Here is a 26,496-nt window from a genome sequence, read left to right as displayed (position 1 = left end):
CTAACATACACACAAAACTGTGTGTATGGGTGTTTGGGGGTGGGGAATCCTACCAAAACTTTTCCCCATGGGAAGTAGGTGAGAGATGTTATTTCTATCTCTTAATGCATTTACTGGAAGATTCTTGGACACTCTGGTGATGAGCACAGCATAAGAACCTCCATAGGATTGAATACATACATCTCTCATAGAGCTGGAAAGGACCTCAAGAGGACATGGAGTCCAGTCCTCTACCCTCATAGCAGGGCCAGGCACCATCTCTGACAGATTTTCTCTTTTAATCTGTTTGCCCCGGACTCTAAATGGCCTCCTCAAGGACTGAGCTCACAACCCTGGATTTATGAGGCCACTGCTGAAACCACTGAGTTATTGTACTAGAATCCAGTGTACAAATGTGACTTGTTGGTTTTTTTTATGTACATAACAATGCGCCCCACTGGGCTATCAGCATGTGGGTGTGACACAGCACACGAGAGATGGCCCTGCTCCTTCTGTGATGGAGGTGTAGCTCGAGAAGTTTGAGGGAGAAGAGAGGAGGCCTTGTTATACAAAACATTGCTGAAAAAAGCACTGCTAACTTTGGGACAGCAGCAGGAAGGAAACTGAGCTGTGCTGAACCCTGCAATTTCAACCTCCTCACATTTCCTATTGAGGAAGGGGGGAGAGTCAAACAATTACTCCAAAGTCTGTCAAAATATTTTTTTGTTTCCCTGCGGGAAGAAAAGATGCTTCTTCTTTATTACAAACAAGGGGGAGCTGATGACCTTTTGGTTGAAATCTCAGTAGGTGGAAGCTTTAATAAAACCATGAAGTTTAGACCCCGGGAAAAGAAAATAGAGGACTGGGGGGAGAGAGTCAGTTATGGGAATGAGGTAATGGAAAGAGAATACACTTGAAAGGTCTTCACACCTGACTGTAGGTTTACCAACGACTTCTACCTCATCCGGACACTGAGGGGCTGACACCAGAACTTGAATGATAAGCATATCGCAGGGAGAGTTTTCCAAACTATGTCTTTTCTCTCTCTGGATACATTAAGCCAGTTACTTTATTTTGAGTAAGGGGGAATAACATCACCTAGCTGCAGGCTGAGTTTCGTGGGTGTGGAAAGGGGGAGCATATTCACACTCCCCAAGTTCCCAATTTAAACTTCCCCCCTCCACCCTTGCCCATGGTTTGGTTCCATGTCTGATCCAAAGCTTGAGGATGTTAGGACGTGACCACGTGCCTCTCATGGCACAGGATTTTGACCTGAATGGAAGTGAAATTGAGTAACATTTTGGGGTCACCTGACCCTAAACTCTATACACTGTTTCCTTAGCTAGTCTCCACTTACTTTCCATTTGAATTCCGGCTGGTGTTGTAAATAAATACAAGCTGCCTTCAAGGATTAGAGGCCTGGAGTGGGGGTTGAGGGGAAGAGAGAAGGAGAGACATTATTAGATCTTCAGCATTTCTACTGAGGTATTTTCCTGTGGTGACTGTTAGTTCTTCTCTTTTGGCAATAGCCACTGTTGCTCCAAAAGGAGAAGCTTGCTGGATCGGTTTCCTTTCTCAAAGCTTAGGTTGGTTCCTTTGCTTTGTTTCCTCTTAATTATTGTTTACTTGAGTGTCAGCAGCTGGTGCATTTCACACTCTTAGGTGTGTAACCAAGTGTGTAACCCTGCATCCCTCCTACTATTTACCTAGCAGTCACTTGCATTGTTCTTTTCCATGCACACAAGCATGTTCTTGCCCTGGGATGGGAGGCAGTTCCAAGTAAGTTACTCCCTTGGAGATCAGGCAAACATGTTTCAAATAATAAGAAAACAAAGATCATTTTGTTCTTGGCTGTGTGGCTGTATGCTGGCTGGGCTAGACAAGATGATGACCAGCCCAAGGTCCTATCAGGCCAGGTGCCCCGCAGTCTCAGGTTTCCTTTGGATTAAGCAGTCTGGAGCTGAAGCTGCTGTTTGTCTTGCAATTATTATCATTATTGTTATTTTTTAACTCTCCGCATCCTGTTATTGAGGTTGAAGGGAGCATTGGCAAGAATGTGCTTCAGGGCATGTGAGGAAGCCATAAACTTAGGACAAATTTAACAGCTTGGGCCATGTGGCAGGGTTTCTCCTGTGCCTTGTCCATAGAAGATGTGTTTCCTCCTCTGCTCCATCCACACTGGAGAGCCAAATGAAGGATGATTGTGCTCTGCTGTATTAATCTTCAGTGTTTTGCCTGTTCCAATGGAAATGTTGTTGGTGAAGCAGAGTTACTGTGGATGGAGTTAGAACCAGGGTCTTACAACTATGCTGATTAAGTACTTCTGTTCCTTAGTTTGTCAGGGACTCTTAGACCAGGGGCTCTAGGTTCTATTCCCAACTTTGCTGGAGCCTGTGACCTTAGATAAGTCACTTGACTTCTCCGTGCCTGAGGCTTTAATCCCTTAACAATTAGAGAAGGCTCCGAGACCCTCGGATGAAAGGTGCTATTATGTCACATTAAAAAATCTGTAGTTATAGCAGCTCTCTACTTTCCCCTCTCCTTCATATTAAAACTCCTCTGCTGGTGGTTGTTAAAGTTAATTCAAAGCTCCCCTTTGGGAAATTAACTTGTCAGTCGTTAGTGGAGTGTGTGTCTGTAGCTAGAGAACCGCTTTGCCCCAGAACCAAACAGCTCTCAGGGGCTTGGGTGAAAAGGTGAGACAGGAGCTTCGTGCAGTCTCCTTGGTGGGATTGCATACTTCAGCAGTCATCTCTGTTTATTGCTGAGATCATCAAAGGTGGCTTCATCCTTGGCCCAAGATGAAACCACGGGATAAGGATATTTGCAAGCAGTGGAAGCCCCAGATCAATATGTACCTAGTGGTTATTACTGCTATGGGATCACAGGGGTGATGCTGAAGTCAGAGAGGAACATTAGCTGGCTTTTAAAAATCACTTCCAGCTTTGGGCTTATGCACCAAACGAGAACCAACCGCAGGCACAAGGGAGTTTCTCAATATACAGCATGCCACTTGAAACCAAGCATACAAGAATGAAAATAGCTCCTGGAGCCGAGGCTCACTCCTGGTAGGGTGTGTGATCTGGCACAGAAAATACTCCAGTGGGGCAGCTGTCCCAAATACAGGAGCTAGTGTTCCCAGCCAGGCGGTGCTGGGGGCTGGTGGAGAGTTACTGTTTATTATTTGCATTAGTGTAGCCTGTGGGAGCCCCAGTCACAGACCAGGGCACGATTGTGCTAGGCACTAGACAAACACAGAAGAAAACAAGTCCCTGCTCTAAGGAACTGACAGTAAGAGGAATGAGACATCCCTTTCCCAAAAACCATATGCCATCTGCATTGTAGGCAAAGACACGTTGCTCTGGGTTCAACTCTTTGCCTGGGCAGCCTTGTGCTCTGCAGTACAGTATATTTGTGGAGCAGCTTAAGGCCCTGATTTTTCATGGTAGCTGAGCACCTGTCTCTCCTACTGAAATAATGGGGGGGCTGATTGCTCTTTAAAACCGGCATCTCGGTGCTTCGGTTGATAGGAACTCCTGCCACTTCACTGCTCCATGCTTTTAGTACATCTGCTGGATATTTAACCTCTTCTTTTTCCTTTTGCTCAGTCTTGCCTCTAATGTCCTACCCAATCTTGGTCATCCCACTTGCTCACAATCACCATTTCAAGGCTTCTAATAACTCTGTCCTTTCAGCTCCTTGCTCATTTTTCTCACAGTTCACTCATTTTTCCTTAATCTATTGGCACATCCCTGGTTCCTAACCACACAGAACCAATTTATATATTCTAGATGCCATGTAGAAAGGATGTTATTATATATGTGAGTAGTTTAATATTATGGGTTGAATTTTATACTTACAAGCCCACAACTCCACTGAAGCGATCGTGGTTGTTCTGGATTTATTCCAGCGTGTGCTAGAGCAGGGTCTGTCCTCGTGCATTTTAGGACTGGCAAAGGGTCGGAGGCCATGACCTCATATCTATACTTACCTGTAACAGAAGAGGAGAGAAATCTGTTTTCTGGTGAGTGTGGTTTAGGGGAAATGGGTTTGTGTCTTATAAAATGTGAATGATTGCTTAGGAAAGTTAAGGATCATGAATTACACTCTTCTATGAATAATAATAGTCTCTGCAGCCAAACTTCACCAGAAAAAAAAAAAGCCAAGAGATCTTAGTTCTTATGCTTCAGGGCATACAGAGATCATTCAACTGGGGTCAGGAAGAATTTTTCTCTTGTGTGGGATAGTATTGTACAGGCACGTGCATTGCGCTGTTTGTATGGAGTCACAGGTAAAACCGCTTTGTGAAACACTCAGCATTGCTAACAGCCTCCTAGTTTACATCACATTTTGGTCTGTCCCAGCCTGGCAATCCTAAAAACAGACACAGCTGACTCAACTCCCCACCCTTCTTAGGGGTAGAAGTTCCGTATCATGGGAGTTCTGGAGGAAGCATACTGTGGCATAAGACAAGTAGCCTGCTTTGTCTCATGGCTCCAGTGTCCGAAACTACAGCATTCATTAACACAGCAGTTAATGTTCTGCCTCCAAGGCATACAAGTGTTGAGCTTATTAGCACCAAGTAGAAAGGTCTGAGGCTTTAATATAGTTTGCGAGAGGATTGAAAATACAAAAGGGGCCATAAATTTACAACCAAATACAAACCAGCTGCTGTGGGCATGGGCAAAGGGAGGCAAGCAGGAAGGCAGCTTTTTGCATTATGAAAGCCCTGATCAGGGTGTTAAAATATTTTACGTTTCCATTGAACCCTTTTTCCCTTGTTGCCATGGATTATAAATCAGGTGGCTGAAAGGCAGCCATCCCCGCCATCCGTAGTCAATGGGGCCAGATCCTGAGTTGGTGTGAAGCAGTGTGGTGCCATTCACTTTTCTGCTGGTGCATCAGTGAAGCTTCACCGCTTTGCACCATTAAAGGATCTGGCCCACTGACTTTTAACACACATGCAAATGGTCTGTTGCAAAGCCCCATGGAGTCAGTGAAACAACTTCTGATGACTTCAAAGGGGGCAGGATCACGGCCCAACTGAGAGATGGTCACTGGGGCCAGGCTCCTTGAGTATAGCCCAGATCTGACTCAGAGAAACTTGAGAGTAATTCAGCAGAGGAACACCAGCATGGGTGCTGCCTCCTTTAATATTCTGCATTTTTCATAACACCTTTCAGCCTGAAATGCCTTGCAAGCATTAAGGATGCTTTGCTGTGCAACCCCTTTGGTCACACACCAGCAGCACAACCATCTTGCCTTCTTCCACCACAGCCCAGTTTGACCAGCTTGGGCAAGCATCTTTTCCTCTTCCTTCCTCCATTTCCCCATCTGTGAAATGGGAATAATCATATTGACCTCCTTCGTAAAGCACATTGAGATCTGCTGATGAAAAGAGTTACACAAGAGCTGGGTATTATCATTATGAAAAGAGCAAACATGATTCTGGGATGTATTAACAGGTGTGTTTTGAGCAAGACACGAGAAGTCATTCTTCCACTTTACTCTGCGCTGGTGAGGCCTCAGTTGGATTTTGTCCCGTTCTGGGCACCACATTTCAAGAAAGATGTGGAGAAATTGGAGAGGGCCCAAAAAAGAGCAACAAGAATGATCAAAGGTCTAGAGAACATGACCTATGAAGGAAGGCTGAAAGAATTGGGCTTGTTTAGTTTGGAAAAGAAAAGGATGAGGGGGGATATAATAGCGGTTTTCGGGTGTCATAAGGAGAAGGGAGAAAACTTGTTCTTCTTGGCCTCTGAGGACAGAACAAGAAGCAATGGACTTATATTGCAGCAAGGGAGGTTTAGGTTGGGCATTAGCAAAAAGTTCCTGACTGTCAGGGTGGACAGAAACTGGAATACATTGCCTAGGGAGGTTGTGGAATCTCCATCTCTGGAGATATTTAAGAACAGGATAGATAAATGTCTATCAGAGATGGTCTAGCCAGTACTTGTTCTTGCCACGAGGGCAGGGGGCTGAACTCAATGGCCTCTCAAGGTCCCTTCCAGTCCTAGCATTCTATGATTCTATGATTACTATTGTCTAAAGATTTCAGATGCCTTCTGCGACATCTAGAAATGTAAAATAGAGCTTTACCCTACCCTGAAAATACAGCCATCTCTGGGGCGCAATATGGCAGTGGTTCATCAGCATACAGCAACAGAGCAGAGCAGGGAGGGTAGGATATCACATACAAGCCACAAAGATTGGAGAGGAATTTTGAAGTCATCTATGCCATCCTCCACTTCTCACTATCTTGCTGTCAGGCGGTTTTTCTTGTGATTGTCCTTCTGTTTTCCTGTCCTTAATTACATGCGGTTACTTCTAGTTGCTTTCTTTGCTGCTGCCTGGAATGTTGTGCTGCCGTTTACACCTGTGCCAAGTCCAGAGGGATTACCACCAACAATGAAGAAACGTTAGTGATTGGTGGAGACTAAATGGCGTTGAAGCATTAGCGGCCTTGTCCCAGGATGAATATAGCACTTGCCAGGGATGTGTTGGACGGAGAACTATTGGGAGTTCTCCCCTCATGCTGGAAAATTCTGACAACAAGCTGAAGTCAGGGTTGGGGTGATGTCCCCATCTCTGATGGAAAAAGCCTCCTCTGTGGGCCCTGCTGATCTGTCCGTGCCCAGCACTCATACGCGCACATTTATTTTACCTTTAGCATGGGCCAGGTTGCACCAGACAACACCTATTTTCTCAGGCTTGGATTTTCCTAACGTACGACAAGGGCAACGGGCAGAGGGACACTGGCTGTTTTCCTTCCTACCCTGCCATTCCAAATACACTTAATGGGATTCTCTCACACTCCAAACCCGGCCTGGAGTCTTGGAAACTCACCAGAGGGAAAAAAAAATCAAACATTCTGTCTGGACTGGGGGCCCCGGGCTCCTTGTTAGCTGAGCAGCAGCTCTTGACTGGGGATCGGCGTACGAGCTAATTTAGCTTTTCCGGCCACAGGTGTCCCTGCAGCTGTATCAACCAGCAGCCCATACCAGTGCAGGTCACTGACTCCACCAAGGAGCTATATTGAAGGGTCAAGAGGGGATTAAAATAGGACCAATGTTGCTGAGTGAGGTTAAGGCTCTGGTATTACTTTGACTTACTGGACTTAGGGAAAGGCTTTGATTTGTTAGTGCTCTAGCCGCAGTCGTATTTCTCGCTGGGGAAAGGGTAGATTGACAGCCCTGGAGGTTTGTGTATATCCACAAAGCAGATTGCAGAACTGGTAGGGTTTGGGGCACCCCTCCCTACATGCTGGCTTGGCTATGCGCTTCACAGGAGATTTCAGTCTTGGAAAAATGTGCCCTGAGTGGTTAGTGCCTGATCAACAATTTATTGAAATAGTGGCATGGTTTTAATGGTTTGGTTTTAATGGGCTTCAGAGCAAAGCTTTCATCTTCAGAGACATAGAAGCGGTGATTTTTCAGGCGAGTGGACTGGAAATCAGAAATTTACACTCCAAGGGAAATTCTGACATTTTTAAAATTTGAAATTGTAACAACAGCCCCGCCTTCCATTTTCCACAAAAAATAAATCAGATAAGAATCACTTGCCGCTTTCAAAATATTTTGTTTTGCTAATGTTGAACTGTTTTGTGGCACCAGGATTGAAACGTTATAATTATTTCATAACGTGTAGATCTGTAATATATAGCTCTAGTTCTCGTTAAGTATGAAAATTCTTATTTTAATATAATGTCAAAAGGGAAACAACACGCATGGAGCCAGATTGAACTGAAACACTGAATGACGCTTTTAGAATTTTTCTTGCCAAAAATTTAATCCAACCAACATGACCCTGCAAACCATTTCTGTTCTGATGCTGCTGCTGCACTTGCTAATGGAAAATTGTTCTGTCCAAACTTTTCCAACCATCTGTAGTTTTCAGCCATGGTCAGTTAAGGCTGGCAGTCACCTTCTTGGCTTTGACCTTGTCACTGGGGGTCCTTACTGCAACTGATTCACAACTCTGTTTCTCCCTGGGAGAAACTTTTGCACTGTACTCCCCACTGGCAGCATTTTCACAGCCCTGCGGTACAGGGGATCCTGTTCTTTGATGAACAAACTCATTGTTCAGATTCTTAGCTTCCTCCTTACCAATTATCTCTCAAAAGGCCATAAATCCCTCCAGCAATGTATTTGCCAATTGATAACAATATGCCACTGAACGAGATGGAATGGGGCGGCGGGGTGGAAGGGGCTGGAAAGGCTGTTCTACAAGGTGAATAGTCTGCTCCTGCATAAGCTGTGGTGAATGGCATCAGATGTATTCAATGAAACTCCGACCAAAGGCTCTTGATGGTCATCTTTTGCAGAGCACAAATGACTTTTAACATGCTGGAAAGGCAGTGATCAACCTAGTATCTTTGCTCTGTGGGGCTACGTCTACACGTGCAGCCAACATCGAAATAGGCTATTTCAATGAATAACGTCTACACGTCCTCCAGGGCCGGCAACGTCGATGTTCAACTTCGACGTTGCTCAGCCCAACATCGAAATAGGCGCAGCGAGGGAACGTCTACACGTCAAAGTAGCACACATCGAAATAGGGATGCCAGGCACAGCTGCAGACAGGGTCACAGGGCGGACTCAACAGCAAGCCGCTCCCTTAAAGGGCCCCTCCCAGACACAGTTGCACTAAACAACACAAGATACACAGAGCTGACAACTGGTTGCAGACCCTGTGCCTGCAGCATAGATCCCCAGCTGCCGCAGAAGCAGCCAGAAGCCCTGGGCTAAGGGCTGCTGCCCACAGTGACCATAGAGCCCCACAGGGGCTGGAGAGAGAGCATCTCTCAACCCCCCAGCTGATGGCCGCCATGGAGGACCCGGCAATTTCGACGTTGCGGGACGCGGATCGTCTACACTGTCCCTACTTTGACGTTGAACGTCGAAGTAGGGCGCTATTCCTATCTCCTCATGAGGTTAGCGGCTTCGACGTCTCGCCACCTAACGTCGAAGTTAACTTCGAAATAGCGCCCGACGCGTGTAGACGTGACGGGTGCTATTTCGAAGTTGGTGCCGCTACTTCGAAGTAGCGTGCACGTGTAGACGCAGCCTGGGTGTGTGAAGTGAAGAAGCCCATTTGTATACATTACCAGGTGTAAAAGCAGCCAGAGGAAAGGTTTCTTTTGGACACCTTTGGCCTGGTGGCCTTATCTGTGACAGCTCAGCACCTGGCAGCATCTTACTTTGTTTTCCCTTCCATTTGAGCTTGCAGCTCCATAATCACTCCTGCTCGTTTGCCATGCAACTGGAGCTGCAGATATGGGTACATAAGATTTGCATGGCAATTGAGCCATCAAGTTGGGTATCCTGACTTTAGCTATGACCAAGAACTGAGGCTTTGAGGGAAGAAGGACATATGCTATAACGTGGCTACAATTGGGAAAGCAGGGTTGGAGCCTGTCTGGCTCTTGCCTGAGATGAATAAACCTTTTGTTCCATGGTTTAGAAACTTTTTGGTGTTTCCTGGGCTTGTGCAGAGATAATTAAAGTCACTGAAACACAGCCACTGCAGCCAAAGTGGCTTTTGGAGCTCAGCAAAGAGTGTTATGTTGACAAGCCTTCGACTTGTTCATTTTCAAAGGCTGGAACAGCAGCTTCGGAGAGGCAGGGAATATGAACCTGTCCTAGCTGGCACCCGCTCCAACCATGGCAGGTGGGAGTCTGGTGCATTCAGGTCATATCTTGGCAACACCAGGTCACCAGCCATGGGAGAACCATGTTCCAGAGGTCTGGTTTCGATGTGCAGATAGAAGGCCTATTCTGTTCCAAAGGCAGTTCAAGAACGGTATTTGGTCCCTCTGCTCTGGGGTTGAGCAGCTGGGGGAGGTCTGCTGTTTCCCCCTGGGGCTAGAAGACAGCAATACTGTCTCCATTGCATAAGAACAGGGTATCAAGGTACCTCTATGCCGATGTGGTATTGGTGATGAGGTAAGGGGTGCCCTGCACAGCAGATCACATTGCTAATTTAATTCAGTGTGATTAAATGTTTCCTGTTCATACTCAGACTCTGGAGCTGGGGTGGAGCTGCTTTGAAGCCCACATGGGTTGTAGTGACTGCTGGATGCCTGAGCAGGGACCGAAGTCAAACCAGTCTTGTGGGTCGCAATCTGGCTCCTGCTGGATAGGTGTCAAACTCACCATCAGCGTCAGCACTAGCTGGATCCTCTGGCTGGTGTCTGCAGCACAAAGGACAAGAACTGAATGGACCACAAGCTCGAGCTGCTTTCCCATTCCTAGGGGCCAGGGTTGAGGCCCATTGGCACAGGTGGTGTGATGAGAGGTGGGTTAACGGAGGGTTTCGTTCTCAGCACAGGCTGGCAAAGGAACTGTGCACATACCTAACATTCCTTAAACTAAAGCTCTTTGCAAGAGGACAACTGGCCATGACAACACCATGGGTAGAAGCCAAAGGCATTTATAGGGATGTTGCTTAAATCTCTTCTCCTATCACATGTCCCAAGGAATAACTGAAATGCAAAAGGTCTGCGGGGGTTCCCATCAGGCAGGGAAGAGGAACTGCTCACATTGTCACACGTAGCTGGAGCTCTCGGTGGTTCCAGGGAGCTGAGACACTGGGCAAGAATTTTCTGCCTTAGGAAAACCACAAATCCTTAAATATCCTGTTCTTGTTGCAAGAAGAGGCATACTTGGAAGTTTTCAGATGGGGTTGCCTAGTTCACATTCTGGACGGTGGGCTCTCTGATCCCTGTAATGGACCCTTGAGAGTGTGGAGGGTCAAGTAATTTCCTTGAGGAGTGCAAAGAAGGGGAATAAATCTGGTTCTAAACCCAGTGAGGTACCTCCTGATGAAAGGGGGGAAAGGTGACCGGATGTCCTGATTTTATAGGGACTGTCTTGGTATTTAGGACTTTGTCTTAGATAGACAGCTGTCTGCCCCTACCTCCTGTCCTGCTTCTTCACACTTGTTATCTGATCGCCCTAGGTGCAGAAAGGGGCAAGACCTGGCTGAGTGTGGAATTACCTGCCTGTCATCTCAGCCAGCGGATGTTAAAGATCAGGTCTGCAAGCTGGGTTTCTCCTGCAGTGCAGGGCTGTTCCTGAACAGCACATGCCTCCGGGGCTTGTCTCGTCTGGCTTTAAATGACTCTGCAAAGAGTGTTTCTCCCCTTTCCTTGGGAGACCATTCTGCAATTTAATAGGTTCTTGCTGATGGGAAGCTTCTGCTGTTAATTCAGCTGAGAAACAGCAACACTAACGCTCCTTTACCTCCTCTTCCTTTCTTTCCCTTCCTTCCTGACTGCCTAGCCTAGAAGACCATAAGTGTTTGGCAAATAGTAACAGAGAGGTCGCCGTTTTAGTCTGTACTCCAACAAAACAAAGCAGCAGAAATGTAGCACTTTAAAGACTAACACAATGATTTGTTCGGCAAATGTTCACTAGAGGGCGCAGGGATTTTAGCCTAGAAGCAGGAAGGGATGTATTTGTGAGGGAGGGATGTGTATGGGACTGAACTCTCCTTGCCACTGGAAAGCAGCAACATTGCATTGGAGAAATCCGGCCGAGGTGGAAGCAGGGTCCAGACCAGGCCAGTGGAGGGGAATGTACAGAACACATTGGCCAGCTTGGAAAGTGCGGAGTAGGGGCCATCTTGTCCAACAAGAGGCAAACCCTAGCTGGCAGCAAGCTGGGCTAGACAAGGCCCAGTGGGTTTACCCTGGCTCTAGCCGTTGAGACACAAAGAGGCGATATAAGGAAGAAGAGAACAATGGGCTCCCGGTTACGGACCATTGTTCTGAGCACTGGGGTAGGCAGCTGGATCCGTAGGCTAACTCCCACCCCTGCTCCGTTGGCAGATGATGGGTGGTTGGGCATTTGCTTGGAAGGAGGGTGAACTTTAGCTCTTGGCACACTCTGGCACAAGTCAGTTTTAGGGACCCAGGAATTTGCACAAGTTCTCTGGGCTCAGTGATGCTGGCAGTCTGTTTTCTCCAGGTACTTGGTGCTCTGCCGTGGGGAGATGGTCCCACAGCTGCCTCTCCCCAGACTTCTTGCACCTTCCTCTGGTCACTGTCAGAGACAGGATGTTAGGCTAGTTGGGGGGCCTTGGGGCTAAGCCAGTCTGTCCCTATGTTCCTGCAGACATATCTCCCCTAGCGCCCAATGTGGTTTCAGTTCTGTGAGTGCGCTCCCCTGCACCGGCTGATGTACAATAGGAAGAGAAAGAGAATGCCACCTGGTATCCAGTTCTGCCTGGCTTGATCCTTATGTAGACATCCAACACAGGGACTGCAGTGAACACCTAGCATACCGGCTGCTTTGTGAGCTGCCGTGACTGTGTCTGACCAGGGTGTGCATGCAAGAGAATAGGTGCGCCATGGACAATGGTCGAAGGAGCTTTGCTCACTCACGATCCCACCAATGTGTCCTGAACCTGCCTTGTCGGGGTGAGAGGAGCTGCCTATAATCCATTGGTCTGGTGGACAGGGTGGCTAGCAATGCTACCCAGAGGCAGGATTTTTGTATTTGTGCTGTGCCCCATTTTATTTTACATAGGCCACTGACCAACGGAACATGGGACCGACTCATAGCAGTGTCATTCCGCCTTGCTCGCCAGCCCTTCGGGGCCGGTGAAATGGATGTGATCCCTTCAGGGGTTTGAAAAGGACTTTTGGTTGCTGTAGGACAGAGGCAGCTGCACAAACAGCTGTCTTCAGCAGTTGTCCTGTCTTTGGAACCCTTCGCCTTCAAAGGGTTATCAGCCCCCCTCACTCCTGTGGCCGCTGTTGTCCCCATGCTCCACAACTGCAGCTACTTGCAGCTTCACGAGGGCTCCAGGGGCGGAGGTGGGTGCTGCTTTTCCAAAGCACATGCTGTCCACGGGAGAAGCACACATCCACAGCAGTAAGGGGGCGATGGCATACAGCTCAGCCCTCCTGATTCCATCCAGGATAGGGCAGTGGAATGCAGTAGAACACCTGCTGTTGTGTTTTATTTCTTGCGCACTGATAGCAACAAGAAGCCCCAGCTGAGATGAGGGTCCATGGTACTGGGTGCTGCACAGAAACAGGGTTAGAGACAGTCCTGGTTTTGAAGAGCTTAAAATCTAACTAGATCAAACAGGAGAACCAGGGCGGTAGACAGGATGCGTCATTTTTCTCCATTGTACAGCTGGGGAACTGAGGCACAGAGAAATTAAGTGACTTGCCCAAGGTCACACAAGAAGTCTGTGCTGGAGCAGGGATTTGAAGCCAGGTCTCCCAATCTGACGTGTGAACCTTGCTCATTCAATGTGGTAACAGGCCTGTGTTTCAGGTGGGGGAAACTGAGGCACCGGGAAGGTTCAAAGTTTTGTCCACCTTTATAAAGCATCAGTGTCGGAATGAGGGCCAAAGCTCAGGCGCTGATTCTGTGGGAGCTGCTTGTCAGCACCAGCTGGAGAGGTGGGTTCAGGAGTTCCTGACACCCCCTGCCTGTGCTGCTGGGCCACATCCTGCTTTACCAAACCTAATCTCTCTCCACACATCACACAGAGCCAGGGTTGCCTGAGCTTCTTTCAAGAGGAGCTGGGGTTATGGGGTGGGGTGTGTTTGAGTCATTCAGTAGCTGTCAGGCCACCCTTGTTCCTGGTTGCTTTGCCTGGAGGTTCCTCTGGCAGCTCTAGCACTCTGCCGGCGGCACCAGCTGGGGAAGGCAGAAACACACCGCTCTTTCCCTCCTGTCTTACAGTGGTGGAGGTTTCCACTCTGCAGTAGCTCTTGAACTCTGGGTGCCAACAATCACTAAGCGTTGCCAACGTTTCTGCACCTGGCACCGTACCCAAGCCTGGTGTCCTGGTCACAGCCGCCGGGGAAATGTCTATTTCCCAGCTACTGGAACCAGCCTACGCTTGTTTCTTTCTTTCTCCTCCCGGCTTGCCCTGGCCCAGGTGGCTGTTAGCCTGGGCTTCATTGGGTGCAGGCCGGGCCTTCTGGGGAGCTGGGAATGGGGGATGGTGGCTGGGCTTGGCAGCACTGGTGTGTTGCCAGGTTTACTAGCTCTGGTTTTCAGAAATGTGTCTTACCCACCCACACACATCTCTTCCAGGGCTTAAAAATAGAATCAGCCAAACTGCCATGAGCCAGGCAGGCTCCGCGGTCCAGAAAGTGGGACAAGATCAATCCGTTTCTTTTACCCTTTTCAGCTCATTCTCTCCCCCACCCCCCGCCTCCTGCCTTACCTCCTCCCCCCGCTGGCTCTTGGCTGCATAATATTTTTGATTAACAGCCACAAAGCGTGCTTGCCCCGTGGGCTCTTCTTTCATTACTTTCCCTGCTCCTCCCACCCCTCGCTACGGAAAAGCCCCTCCTGTGGCCCGGCGCTGCGTGAAGGTCAGTACGTGTAAGGACTGGAGCACTTTATGAACCAGCTATTGTTGAGTCTCCAGGGCCAGGCTTTAAAGGGCCAGGGGTGTTATTTCACCAAACAAACTCCAGCGAGCGACGCCGTGCATTAGCAATGCAGGGTCACGGCCAGGAAAATGTTACCTTTCCCTTCCAGTGCTGACTGCGGGGGAAATTTTCACATTTACAGCTTTAAAGGTTGTGTTCTTGGAGGGGCATTGGCTGGACTTCTTCTTCGTTTAATTTGATAAAACGGGGGCCACCCCTCCCTCCCTCCCCGCAAGCCCTCTCAGCTTCTCGGCATCAGCTGGGAGGTTGTGCCGTCTCGCCTGACCTTTACCTTGGCGCACGCTTCCCTCCACTGGGGCTTGATTGGATTTTGTTTTCTCGGTTGCTGGAGGCCCGGAGCATGGCAGCATGGGTGAGAGTTAATACAAAATAAACAAACAGCGCTTTTCCAGCCCTGCACTCTGGGATACGGGGCTGGGGGCAGCTGGGGATCAGAATGAAAGCAACTGCTGTGGAGTTATCCAACTGGGATTATAGTGGATGGAAGGGAGGGAGAGCAAAAAACATTCCTTGCATTGCTGGGGACCTTGCACAACCTACAGGCCCTATAGAAGAAGGGTGAGCTGGGGCTGCCTGCTGACTTCACTGCAGAGTTTAAAGAACGATCTTGCTGGTTCGGTCTGGCAGGGTTGCTCACAGGCTGCTTTTTTATGTAGGGTCACTCATGAGCATGGGGGCTTGTCAGAGCAGTTGATGGTCATAGAGTTGCCCATCTGCTGATTTATCATTGGAAGGTCTTTTAGGAGTTCTGGAATGGGACAGGGTTGTCTTCTGTGCTGCTGAGCTGCTCAGTGGGGATGTCATTTTCTCTCCCATCCTTCCTGTAGACAGTGAGCGTGTTGGGGCAGGGAGCTTTTACTACTGCATGTCTGTTCAGACACTTAGCTATTGTACCATAAGCAGTACCTGGCTCTTAGGGAGGGCTGGAAGAGCTCGGGTTCATATCTCTGTGTGATTTGTATTGCAGGTATTCTCCAAAATCTTCAGCCATGAAGCCCTGGAGAGTTACCTCCCGAAGATCCAGGTAGTGATCCAGGATACACTCCGGATGTGGAGCAGCAATCCAGAGCCCATCAATGTCTATTATGAGGCACAGAAGCTCACTTTCCGCATGGCCATCCGTGTTCTGTTGGGCTTCTGCATCTCTGATGAGGAGCTCACCCGGCTCTTTGAGGTCTATCAGCAGTTTGTGGAGAACGTCTTCTCTCTGCCAGTGGACCTGCCCTTTAGTGGCTACAGGAGGGTAAGAAGCTCCTCTGACACCACTTATGGTCATGGCATCGAGCTAGACACCCTGAGCGTAGTTTGGAAGGATGGGCTAGAGGATCTGACACTGAGCTGGGATTCGGAAGACCTGGGTTGAATTGCTGTCCCCACCACAGGCTTCCTACATGACCTTGGGCAAGTCACTTGACCTACGATGCCTCAGTTCCTCATCTGTAAATTGGGTATGATAGTTGTCTGTCATGCATGGGTGTAAAGAATAAAATCTATTAATGACTGAGAGGGGCTCGGATAGTGCAGAGAGGAAGGCTGCACTTAGATGACGGAGCTGGAAGGAACCAAAAATTTCTGGCCTTGAATGAGAAAGAATTGAGATCCAGTGGACCACAGCCTGAGCTCCTATCCTCATGTTTTCTTGCTGGTCTCTACAAGATTCTAGCACTTTTTTTTTTCAGATCATCTGCAGAAAAACACTAGACAAGAGCTCAGTGTCATTACAAGATGGTTTTAATGAGAGTGCTAGTTTGGGAATTTGATTTCGTTCTTGGTGAGAGAAGTGGATAATTCCTTTGAGATGTTTCTGAGAATTTGCAGGATATGGAGTGGGGAGAGAAAGGGGAGCATATACTGGGGATAACTGTGGATCTCCTGTTTGTGGCCTTTGCTCTCCGTAACAAGTGGGGTTCCGCAGGGGTCTGTTTTGGGACCAGTTCTGTTCAATATCTTCATTAATGATTTGGATATTGGCATAGAAAGTACGCTTATTAAGTTTGCAGATGATACCAAGCTGGGAGGGGTTGCAACTACCTTGGAGGATAGGGTCATAATTCAGAATGATCTAGATAAATTGGAGAAATGGTCTGAAGTAAACAGGATGAAGTTTAATAAAGATAAATGTAAGGTGCTGCACTTAGGAAGGAATAATCTGTTTCACACATACAGAATGGGAAAAGACTGTCTAGGAAGGAGTACAGCAGAAAGGGATCTAGGGGTTCTAGTAGATCACAAGTTAAATATGAGTCAACAGTGTGATGCTGTTGCAAAAAAAGCAAACATGATTCTGGGATGCATTAGCAGGTATGTTGTGAGCAAGACACGAGAAATCATTCTTCCACTCTATTCTGCGTTGGTTAGGCCTCAGCTGGAATATTGTGTCCAGTTCTGGGCACCCCAATTCAAGAAAGATGTGGAGAAATTAGAGAAGGTCCAGAGAAGAGCAACTAGAATGATAAAAGGTCTGGAGAACATGACTTATGAAGAAAGGCTGAAAGAATTGGGCTTGTTTAGCTTGGAAAAGAGAAGATTGAGGGGGGACATGATAGCGGTTTTCAGATATCTTAAAGGGTGTCATAAAGAGGAGGGAGAAAACTTGTTCTTCTTGGCCTCTGAGGAGAGAACAAGGGGCAATGGACTTAAGCTGCAGCAAGGGAAGTTTAGGTTGCACATTAGAAAAAAGTTCCTAACTGTCAGGGTGGTCAAGTACTGGAATAAGTTGCCAAGGGAAGTTGTGGAATCTCCCTCGCTGGAGATATTTAAGAACAGATTAGATAGATGTCTATCAGGGATGGTGTAGATAGTGGTCGGTCCTGCCGTCGGGGCAGGGGACTGGACTCGATGGCCTCTCGAGGCCCCTTCCGGTCCTAGTGTTCTATGATTCTATGATATGAAATCTGAAGTTATTCCACTCATGTCAAAGGGACAGTTGCTTTCTAGCCTTTCAACTCCCTGAGCAAATTCCAACAGCTGTCCATAAAAAATACAAACAAATTAACCCGCCCTAGAAACATTTCCTCCTTCTGCCTTCCCCCTCAGGCCGGCAAAAGCAGCAAGCTTTCTATACTTAGTGATGTTGATGTCTGATATCTCATTGGACTCATGGTAACTAAGGCCTGCAATATGGGCAAGGAGGGTTACAGGCAGTAGTTCCAGTATTTTTTTAAGCCTCTCTAAAGCATTCCCCAAATAGCTAACTAATGTGTCATGTGGTGCATTCAGGGCATGGGATGGTGGGGGGTAGGACAAGGATTTCATCAACCTAAGCTGGTCTGCAATAGAGAATTTTACTGTTTTAAGACTAACAAATATTTTGGAGCATAAGCTCTCGGGGGCAAAGACCCTCTTTGTCATCTGATGAAGAGGGTCTTTGCCCACAAAAGCTGATGCTCCAAAATATCTGTTAGTCTATAAGATGCCACAGGACTTCTTGTTCTCGAAGATACTGACTAACACGGCGACCTCTCTGATACTGTTTTAAGAGCTGTTTGCTCCTTCCAGCATATTTGTAAAACATCTGCGTCCATGCATACAAGTGGTTTGAACTGGGTATGTAAGTGCCTCGTACTTGTCAGCCATAGGGTCTCCCTCTGCCAAACACAGGCCTTTCAACACATCCAGCTCCTTGATGGTAATACTGTGGATACAAGGGATAAATCTAATCTGACCCACATAGCATAGGCCACAGGGCTTCCATGAATTCGTTCCTGCTTGCTCAAGTGCATCGGTCACTTGTGTTAACAGCGCAGTTGGTTGTAAAATACTCCTCTTGCTGCGTTGCAACGCATCACTGGCCTTTAGAGGACGTTGCTTCTGGAGCCATGCTGGCCCTCGGTCCCCGGAAGGCTTTACAACACAATTCTAGTGCAGAACAGAGACATACCTGCAGCAAGTTTTGGACCAGTGTGGACTGGCTCACATGGGACGACAAGCTGCTTGTGCTTGCATTGGTTCTAACTTACTGGGCCAGTTGCCAGTAGTCTGATCTCTAGTGCTGACACGGCCCAGGAGTTTGGAATGACCCGGATGAGTATCACAGCCATTCCCAGATTTTTTGCTAGGAAAGGGTTTCTGTCTCTTTGTCCATCTGTATTTCTCTCTCTGGTGGCTGAGCAACTGGGGGACAGTTAAACACTCATTTGGTGTTTGGGCCAGCCCCAGAGGGGAGGAGGCTTTGTGACACCCTGGCTGCAAGGTGTCTGTTTCATGGACCGGTACCGGTTGTTTGCTGTTTTGCAGGGAATCCGAGCTCGGGAGACTTTGCAGAAGGGGCTGGAGAAAGCCATTCGGGAGAAGCTGCAGAACACGCAGGGCAAGGACTACTCTGATGCCCTGGACATCCTAATAGAAAGCGGCAAGGAGCATGGCAAAGAGCTGACCATGCAGGAGCTGAAGGTAGGAACAGGCTTTTCTGCATCCCCTGAGGAAGGTCAGTCTTGGGTCTCTGTGGGCTTAGTTCAATTCCTCCCTTACGTCAATGGGTTTCCGCCTTCCCCCTCCCCAATTCCCCACAGCTGTGTCCATCTCCCCGACCCCATGTGAGAAGCAGGCAGATTCTGCTCAAGAACAGAACAGACTGGGACCAGCGAGGGGCAGACTGGCACAGAGTGAAATGCAGCAGCAGAGCTGGGAAGGCTCGGGGCTGGTTTAATGCAGGGTGCTGCCGGGCTGGATTGAGGAGCATCGGCAGAGTGATGTGGGAGGCCCAGAGACTAGAACAACAAGGACGTATTGGCAAAGCAACGTGTGAGTTGGCATAGCACCCTCCTGGACTCGGCGTGAATCAAACCCAGTGCTAGCAGCCTGTCCTTTTCCCTAAGAGCCACATGTATTTGTTGATCCTGTCTCTGGCTTAGGGGAAGAGCATGTCTGGGGGATATTACTATTACAAAGCAGCACTTTCTGTTTTCACGCATTTAATGACCTTTAACTGGTCCTCATGACGCTGCTGTGAGGTTGGTCAGGGTTACAAGCCTCAGTTGAAAAGGCAGGGAAACTGAGGCCTGGCAGCGGGAGGAGAATCTGTGTCTGACCCAAGAACTTGTGAGTTATTAATACCTAAACTTGTGCATAGACCGCTAGCTTCACCTTACACTCTGTTAATGGCTTCCCAGGGTCCATAAGCAATGTCATGGGCCACCAGCTCCTTCTACCCTGCTTTTAGCCCCCAGAACATGGCCATTTATTTCTATTGGCTTGAATGCTAAACCAGTGAATATGAGGATGAGTAATGAGCACGCAAGAAAGAACTTGAAGTCACACAATGCTGGCCAGGACAGCTTTAGGGATGGCTGTTGGTTGGACACCTCAGAGCCATCCACCCACTGTCTGGCTGTATGCAGATGAGAATGCTTCACAAAAAATCAGAGGATTTAAGGCTGCAGACACTAGCATAAATTCATCCCAGGCCCTGGGTAGCAGTCTCAGGAGGGACTGAGCCTTCCAAGATCCAGGCTACTTTCCAGGGCGGTGTCACTGTGCAGAAGTGGTGTAGGCTTATTCGTGGTGTAAATCAGAGGTAGCTTCAAAGTTTGAGCTTACCCTGGTGTTGAGGAGCAGGCCCTCTGTGTGTGTGAAGATACACCCGGGGGACACTGTTTCTTTCTCTCTGGGGGTACGTTAGGTGCCAAGGGGATCCCCTCTGCCCCTTGGCTGCTGAGTTCTTCATGAGGAGGGGCTGCCTGTGTGCTCGGGGAGGAACCCTGAGAGTTGCTTTTCTTTTCCAAGCTGGGCCGTGCGATGTTCCAGCTCTGGGAAGGCTGGGCTGGCCCAAGTCACTGCCAGAGCAGAGAGGGAACGTCTCCCTCCCACTGCAGTCAGAGGCTAGGAGAGAGTACCCTGAAAGCGTAAGCGGCTTGAGCAGGAGCCTTGGCCCGAGCGACTGGCGAACGTGCTGCTCCTGCGTCGTCCTGTCTTGGCAGGAGAGGGGAAAGGCCCGTTCGCGAGCTGGGAGGGCAGTTTGCAGGAGAAGGGACAGTGTTCGACCACCGAATTGGAAACACGGCCAAGCCAATTGCGCTATGTGATGGGGAAGGAAAAAATGATGCACCCCAGGCTGTTGCTGGCTGCCTTGTTCTCTCAGCTTGGCTGCCACACTAATGGCCCAGGCTGGGCATCCAGCCGCTGCTGCCCCCAGCTTGTGATCCCACCGAAGCTCCCAGGGGCCCGCTTGTGACTGTGGGGTATTTTCCCTTGTGTAGCCTTTCTCTGGGGAGGATGAATTGTAACGTCCATGAACGAGAGAGGCCGAGCCAGGCACGGCGAGGGCCAGTTTTGTTGTGGTTTAATGGGACTGTTGTAGCACCCGGAGGTTTCCGTCAGGGGTCAGGGTCCCACTGTGCTAGGTGCTGTACACTCAGCCTCCAGAGCGTACAGTCTTCTCTGAAGACATCCACGCAGTGTGCAGCGGCAGTTAGTAAAGCAAATAGGATGTTAGGAATTATTAAAAAAGGGATCGATAATAAGACAAAAGATATCATACTTCCCCTATATAAAACTATGGTACGCCCACGTCTCGAGTACTGCGTGCAGATGTGGTCTCCTCACCTCAAAAAAGATATATTGGCATTAGAAAAGGTTCAGAAAAGGGCGACTAAGATGATTAGGGGCTTGGAACGGGTCCCATATGGGGAGAGGCTAGAGAGACTGGGACTTTTCAGTCTGGAAAAGAGGCGATTGAGGGGCGATATGATAGAGGTATATAAAATCATGAATGGTGTGGGGAAAGTGAATATAGAAAAATTATTTACCTTTTCCCATAATACAAGAACTAGGGGACACCAAATGAAATTGATGGGTAGTAGGTTCAAAACTAATAAAAGGAAATTTTTCTTCACACAGCGCACAGTCAACCTGTGGAACTCCTTGCCCGAGGAGGCTGTGAAGGTCAGGACTCTATTAGGGTTTAAAAAAGAGCTCGATAAATTTTTGCAGGTTAGGTCCATAAATGGCTATTAGCCAGGGGTAAAGTATGGTGCCCTAGCCTTCAGTACATGGGCAGGAGATGGATGGCAGGAGATAAATCACTTGATCATTGTCTTCTGTTCTCCTTCTCTGGGGCACCTGGCATTGGCCACTGTCGGCAGACGGGATACTGGGCTGGATGGACCTTTGGTCTGACCCAGTATGGCCATTCTTGTGTTCTTATGTTCTTATGAGCGTCCTCCGGTCAGTTCTCCCACAGCGCTGCCAGCACCATGCAGTCTTGCTCTGCCGCATCTGCCTGCAGTTCCAAGGGGTTTCCCTGTTGACATGCTTCCGCATAGCGGCCGTGTGGAGACCTTTCCTATTGTGCCAAATTTTATGTTGTGAATATCTTTTGGGCCCCAGGCTGAGGCTGAACTAAACTCCTTCCAGCTGTGACTTGGCGCCCGAGTCTAGCTTCTGCCAGTGGACGGCTGAGGCATTATCCCATTTTAGCCCGTGCACCTGCATGAATGCAGCAGCGTGATGTGTGGGGCTGGTACCTGAGGCTGTGACCTCAGTCTGTAACCCAGGGTTCCTTTTGGCCTCCAGGACGGCACCTTGGAGTTGATCTTTGCCGCTTACGCTACCACAGCCAGCGCCAGCACCTCACTGATCATGCAGCTTCTGAAACATCCCGGCGTCCTGGAGAAGCTTCGCGAAGAGCTCCGCAGCAAGGGGATCCTCCATAATGGCTGCATCTGTGAAGGCTCCCTCCGGCTGGACACCATCAGCAGCCTCCACTACCTGGAGTGCGTGATCAAGGAGGTGCTACGTCTCTTCACCCCCATCTCTGGAGGATACAGGACGGTGCTGCAGACCTTTGAACTGGATGTGAGTACAGCAGCCCAGAAGCCCCGACCTTTATCTCGCATCCTCTCCCCAGAAAGGGGCCTCAGAGTACTTCTAGAAATGCAGGTCGAAATCTTTGCACTGCCTGCAGGAATATAGTCCCCTCTGGGGTGGACCCTGGCAGCTTTGTAACCACACAGGCTTGTGTTACACAAGTGTAGCATAGCAGGCAAACCGTGCCAAATCCATTTTCAAACGTGCATGTGTGTGTATGAGGGGCGTGCGCGTGTGTGTAGCTGGGAGTTAGGGAGCAGGGTACTTTTCCTGAGTATCCTTCGGGCACTGGAGCTTGGCCAGCGCTGGGCATGACCACGAGCCATAGGGCTTGGATTTACGTTTCAGCAGAAATGCCAGACTGCACCTCCAGTGGGACAGCATTCCAAGTAGGGGCACTGGCTGAGCACTGACTCGGAAGAAACGTAGGACTGACCGGAAGGGACCTGGCAGGTTACTGAGTCCAGTCCCTGCTATCGCAGATCACCCTGTCACATCACCCTGCTCGTAAATTTCTCAAGTTCCGTCATAAAACCAGTTCAATTCTTTGCACCCCTCTCATTCTGTCCTGGTTGTGAGGCTGTTCCAGAATCTCCCTCCTGGCTGTTAGAAACCTTCTTTGCATGGCCAGCCTCAGTTTATTCCTGGCCAGTTTATATTAATTTGCTCTTGTGCCATCCTTGTCCTTTTATTTGAAGTAGTTCCTCACTCTCCCTGGTGTTTATCCTGATGATATCCGTACAGAGCTGTCCAGTTCCCTTTCCACTAAGCTAAATAGGCCTGGCTCTTTTTGCTTCCTCTCCGTGGTCACCCGAGTATTCTTCTCTGCACCTGCTCCTACGGGGGCAAAAGGGGCAGTAGACACGGTGTCTGGCATTTCGAAATGGCCAGGGGCTCCGGGGTGCCACCGCTACTGTTAGCGGAAGCAGCGCCGGCTGGAGCCCTGGGCCCTTTAAATCACTGTTGGAGCACTGCAGAGCATGCTTTGGACAGCTCTGAGAGCGGATGGTGGTGGTGGAGGTGACGCAGTGCCCTCTGAGCGGTGCTGAGGGCTGGCCGCCCCACCTCCACCCCTCCTGTCTGAGGTCCCACCCCTTCTGGGAGTGTGGAGCTGCCCCCTATGCTCTACCTTGCCCAAGGGCCTGGCCATGCCTTTGGCTCCTTTGTCTGTTCCAGTTCAAACTCCTCTTTCTTGAAGATGGGTGACCAGACCCGTGCATCATGTTTTAGGTGGTGTTTTATCAGAGTCAGAGTCACGTACAGTGGCATAAACACCTGGCCTGACAGAGCCTAGGATCACCTTTGGTAGAGGTGTTTTGTTTACAGCTGCATCTGGTTTGTGGCTCATAGTCATCTTGTGATTGACTAATACACTCAGGTCTTTCCCCTCATCTGTTGTCCCCACCAGCTTAGGGCAGCTTAGAGCAGAAATTCTCGTTTCTTCTGCTGACTCGCCAGGCCAGAGCGAGAGCATGCCAGTCCTATGCTAATCATGTGGCAGGTTGTTTTCCTGTTAAGCCTTTGCTGTATTCTGTCCATGATCAGCGATCTCAAGCAAAAGCCTCAATCGTTAGTGTCAGCAATGTCTCAGCTCACCTGTGCAGTGGTTTCAACCAGATCAGGTGGTCTCATTCTGTAGACGGCCGTGTTAGCATTGACACATTCTCGTTTCTTTCGCCCCTTGCCCTTTTTTTTTGCAGGGCTTTCAGATCCCCAAAGGCTGGAGCGTCATGTACAGCATCCGGGATACACACGACACTGCCCCCGTATTCAAGGACGTGGACGTCTTTGACCCTGACCGCTTCGGGCAAGACCGCACCGAAGACAAAGATGGCAGGTTCCACTACCTCCCCTTTGGTGGGGGTGTACGGACCTGTCTTGGCAAGCACCTGGCCAAGCTTTTCCTGAAGGCGCTAGCCATCGAGCTGGCCAGCACGAGCCGGTTCGAACTAGCCACCAGGACTTTCCCTAGAATCACTCTGGTCCCTGTGGTCCACCCTGTTGATGGACTCAAGGTCAAATTCTTCGGACTGGATTCCAACCAAAACGAGATCCTGACGGAGACAGAAGCCATGCTGGGGGCAACGGTGTAAGCTGACTTTTCCATCACCAGGAGAGGGCCAGTGGTGGGTGGGGTGGAGTGGGGTGGGAAAAGGGGCAGAAGAAATGGAGAAAACAGGAAAAGAAACTTCTCCACAACACTAACCTTGCAGAACCTCTTGTTTGAGACTTTCTCCCACAGCTAAGCTGCCAAAACGATTGTTATTTCTGTGGGGAAAGTACAAGGGGATTAGCTGTTTTTCTTTTTCTTTTTGTCTTAAAGAAGAAAAATTTCAAACACTAGTAGAGCTGGGACTGCCCGAACATACAGTCAATATTATATATATATATATATGTATATATATATACACACATATATATATGTGTGTGTGTGTGTGTGTGTGTGTATATATATATATATATATATACACACATATAAAACTTTCTGCTGCAAGGAGGAGGGCAGAGGATTCCTGCTGCAGGAAAAGGCTTTTGAAATTAGCTAGCGATCAGAGGTCTGGCTGCTCCACGCACCTTGTTGGAATCAATCCAGGAGGCATATGGCAAGATCTGATGGCAGACAGCTACCTCTGGTGGCCTTTGATCTTTTTGAACAGTGTTAAATTAGTTGGCGATAAGTGTTTGTTTTTTTTGCTTTTTTTTGGAGAGAACGATGAACAAGTCCCCCTGCTCCTGATCCCTTCTAAGCGCTTTGCAATTCTGATTTGTCTCTCACAGCATATGGGGAAAAGAACTCCATGTTCCGGTGACAGCATCCTCTGCCTGCAAATGCTGGGATGTGCATTCTGGGTAACTGCACACAAACTGAACCTGGCACCAGTATGGCTTCCGGCATGGCCACTGGTGCTGCTGCAAAGACCACTGGGCCGCTAAAAGTGGCAGGGTCAGCTGGACATGGCGTTCTATTCTGCTGGTGCTTTGTGAACAACAAAGCCATTTGATCCTACCGTGGGACAAAGTAATGGACAAATTCTGCCCTCTGATGGGAATCTCTTTGCTTCCCTGGTGGCTGATCTCACGTCAGAGGGCAGAACCGGAGTTTCCAATGTGTACATTTGTTGCCTGCTGCTGCTACATGGCATTTGTTTAACTGTTCATTCCCTCCACCCTCACCCTGTCTGGTCCCTCCCAACCCAGAGTTTTGCAGTGAGCTGTGTTGTTTTTGCCTTCTCTCTGGATCTCTCAGGCCCCTCGGTGTGTGCACTGAACACTGAACCACAGATACTTTATAAACTGTAGGGAGGTGCTGCTAAGTAATGTGTCTCAGAGCATGCCGTTCTGTTCGTGAAACAGCTGCAGAGCTGACCCTCCAAAAAAATGAATGGGTAGTCACATCCACAGCTGCCACTTTCCCCTGCCCACCAAGGTGCTTGCATTAAAGAGCTGGAGAAGAGTGGAAGCCTCCCTCCGAGCTAACTCTTCCCCCTGCGACATCCAACTGAAATTAGAAGCTCTTCTTCACGAACGTTGTCACAGCACGTAAGCTGCCCTCAATGCAGCCCCTTATTACAGACACTGGGAACCATGCATGCTGCCTAGTCAAACTTGAAATGGGGGTATTCCTCTGGAATAAACTGAGGTCGGTATTGGAGCGTTGGGATTCTCAGCACTTGGGCATCTGGAGTTTTGGTTCAGACCCATCTTGAATTTAAAAAGTTACCAGCCTGATTTTTTTCAGAGATGCTGAGCGTGCCCAAACTCTGTTTCTGCTGGTGTGGTGGGCAGTGCTGCCTGTAAGATGGGTGCTTGGGCCATTTCCCACACCCAGCCACCCACCCAGCCAGGAGAGGTTCAAATGCCGCCCAGCTGGTGACCAGAATGCCCACAAGCCAGCGTTATGTGTTTCTACTGATGGTGCACATCCACCCCATGCCTTGTGCACATAAATTTTATTCTGCACAGGCATGGGAAAAATTAGAGGGAACCCTGGTGGTGGGTGATGAGCATTTCTGAAAGCCCTTTGTCCTCAGTCAGGAGCAGCATCTCCTTTTGCTTAACTAGTGACAGGGCATAGGTTTGGCAGCTGGCACAAGTCAAACCCCCATGTACTGCTGCTACTTTGTGGCAGCCATGGTCAATGACTGGCAGTCTCAGGGAAGAGAAACCTCTCTCACAATCGTCCAAGACAGGCATGCTGTTCATCTGAGCTGCAAGCACTGACTCGAAACAGACCTTTCAGTGTGCTCACCCCTCTCAGATACATTTGCTGTAAAAGGGGCATCTCA

The 26,496-nt window shown here is 48.9% G+C and overlaps 1 protein-coding gene across 2 annotated transcripts in view; it reads left to right on the top strand.

The window, feature by feature from the left end:
- CYP26B1 (cytochrome P450 family 26 subfamily B member 1) overlaps window positions 1–24,327 on the top strand; it is a 30,391-nt gene extending 6,064 nt beyond the window's left edge. For both annotated transcript variants that reach the window (XM_074991647.1, XM_074991648.1), the window contains exons 3-6: window positions 15,372–15,647; window positions 18,641–18,796; window positions 21,917–22,198; window positions 23,911–24,327. In XM_074991647.1, the coding sequence (XP_074847748.1) occupies window positions 15,372–15,647; window positions 18,641–18,796; window positions 21,917–22,198; window positions 23,911–24,303 (1,107 nt within the window). In that variant the 3' untranslated portion in view covers window positions 24,304–24,327. The remainder of the gene's footprint in view (window positions 1–15,371; window positions 15,648–18,640; window positions 18,797–21,916; window positions 22,199–23,910) is intronic.
- Window positions 24,328–26,496: the final 2,169 nt, after the last annotated feature.

The sequence above is a fragment of the Carettochelys insculpta genome, chromosome 4 (assembly GCF_033958435.1).
Source record: "Carettochelys insculpta isolate YL-2023 chromosome 4, ASM3395843v1, whole genome shotgun sequence".
NCBI classification, from domain to species: Eukaryota; Metazoa; Chordata; order Testudines; family Carettochelyidae; genus Carettochelys; species Carettochelys insculpta.
Note: the sequence above shows the minus strand (reverse complement) of the source record. Positions and strands in the feature narration are given on the sequence as shown.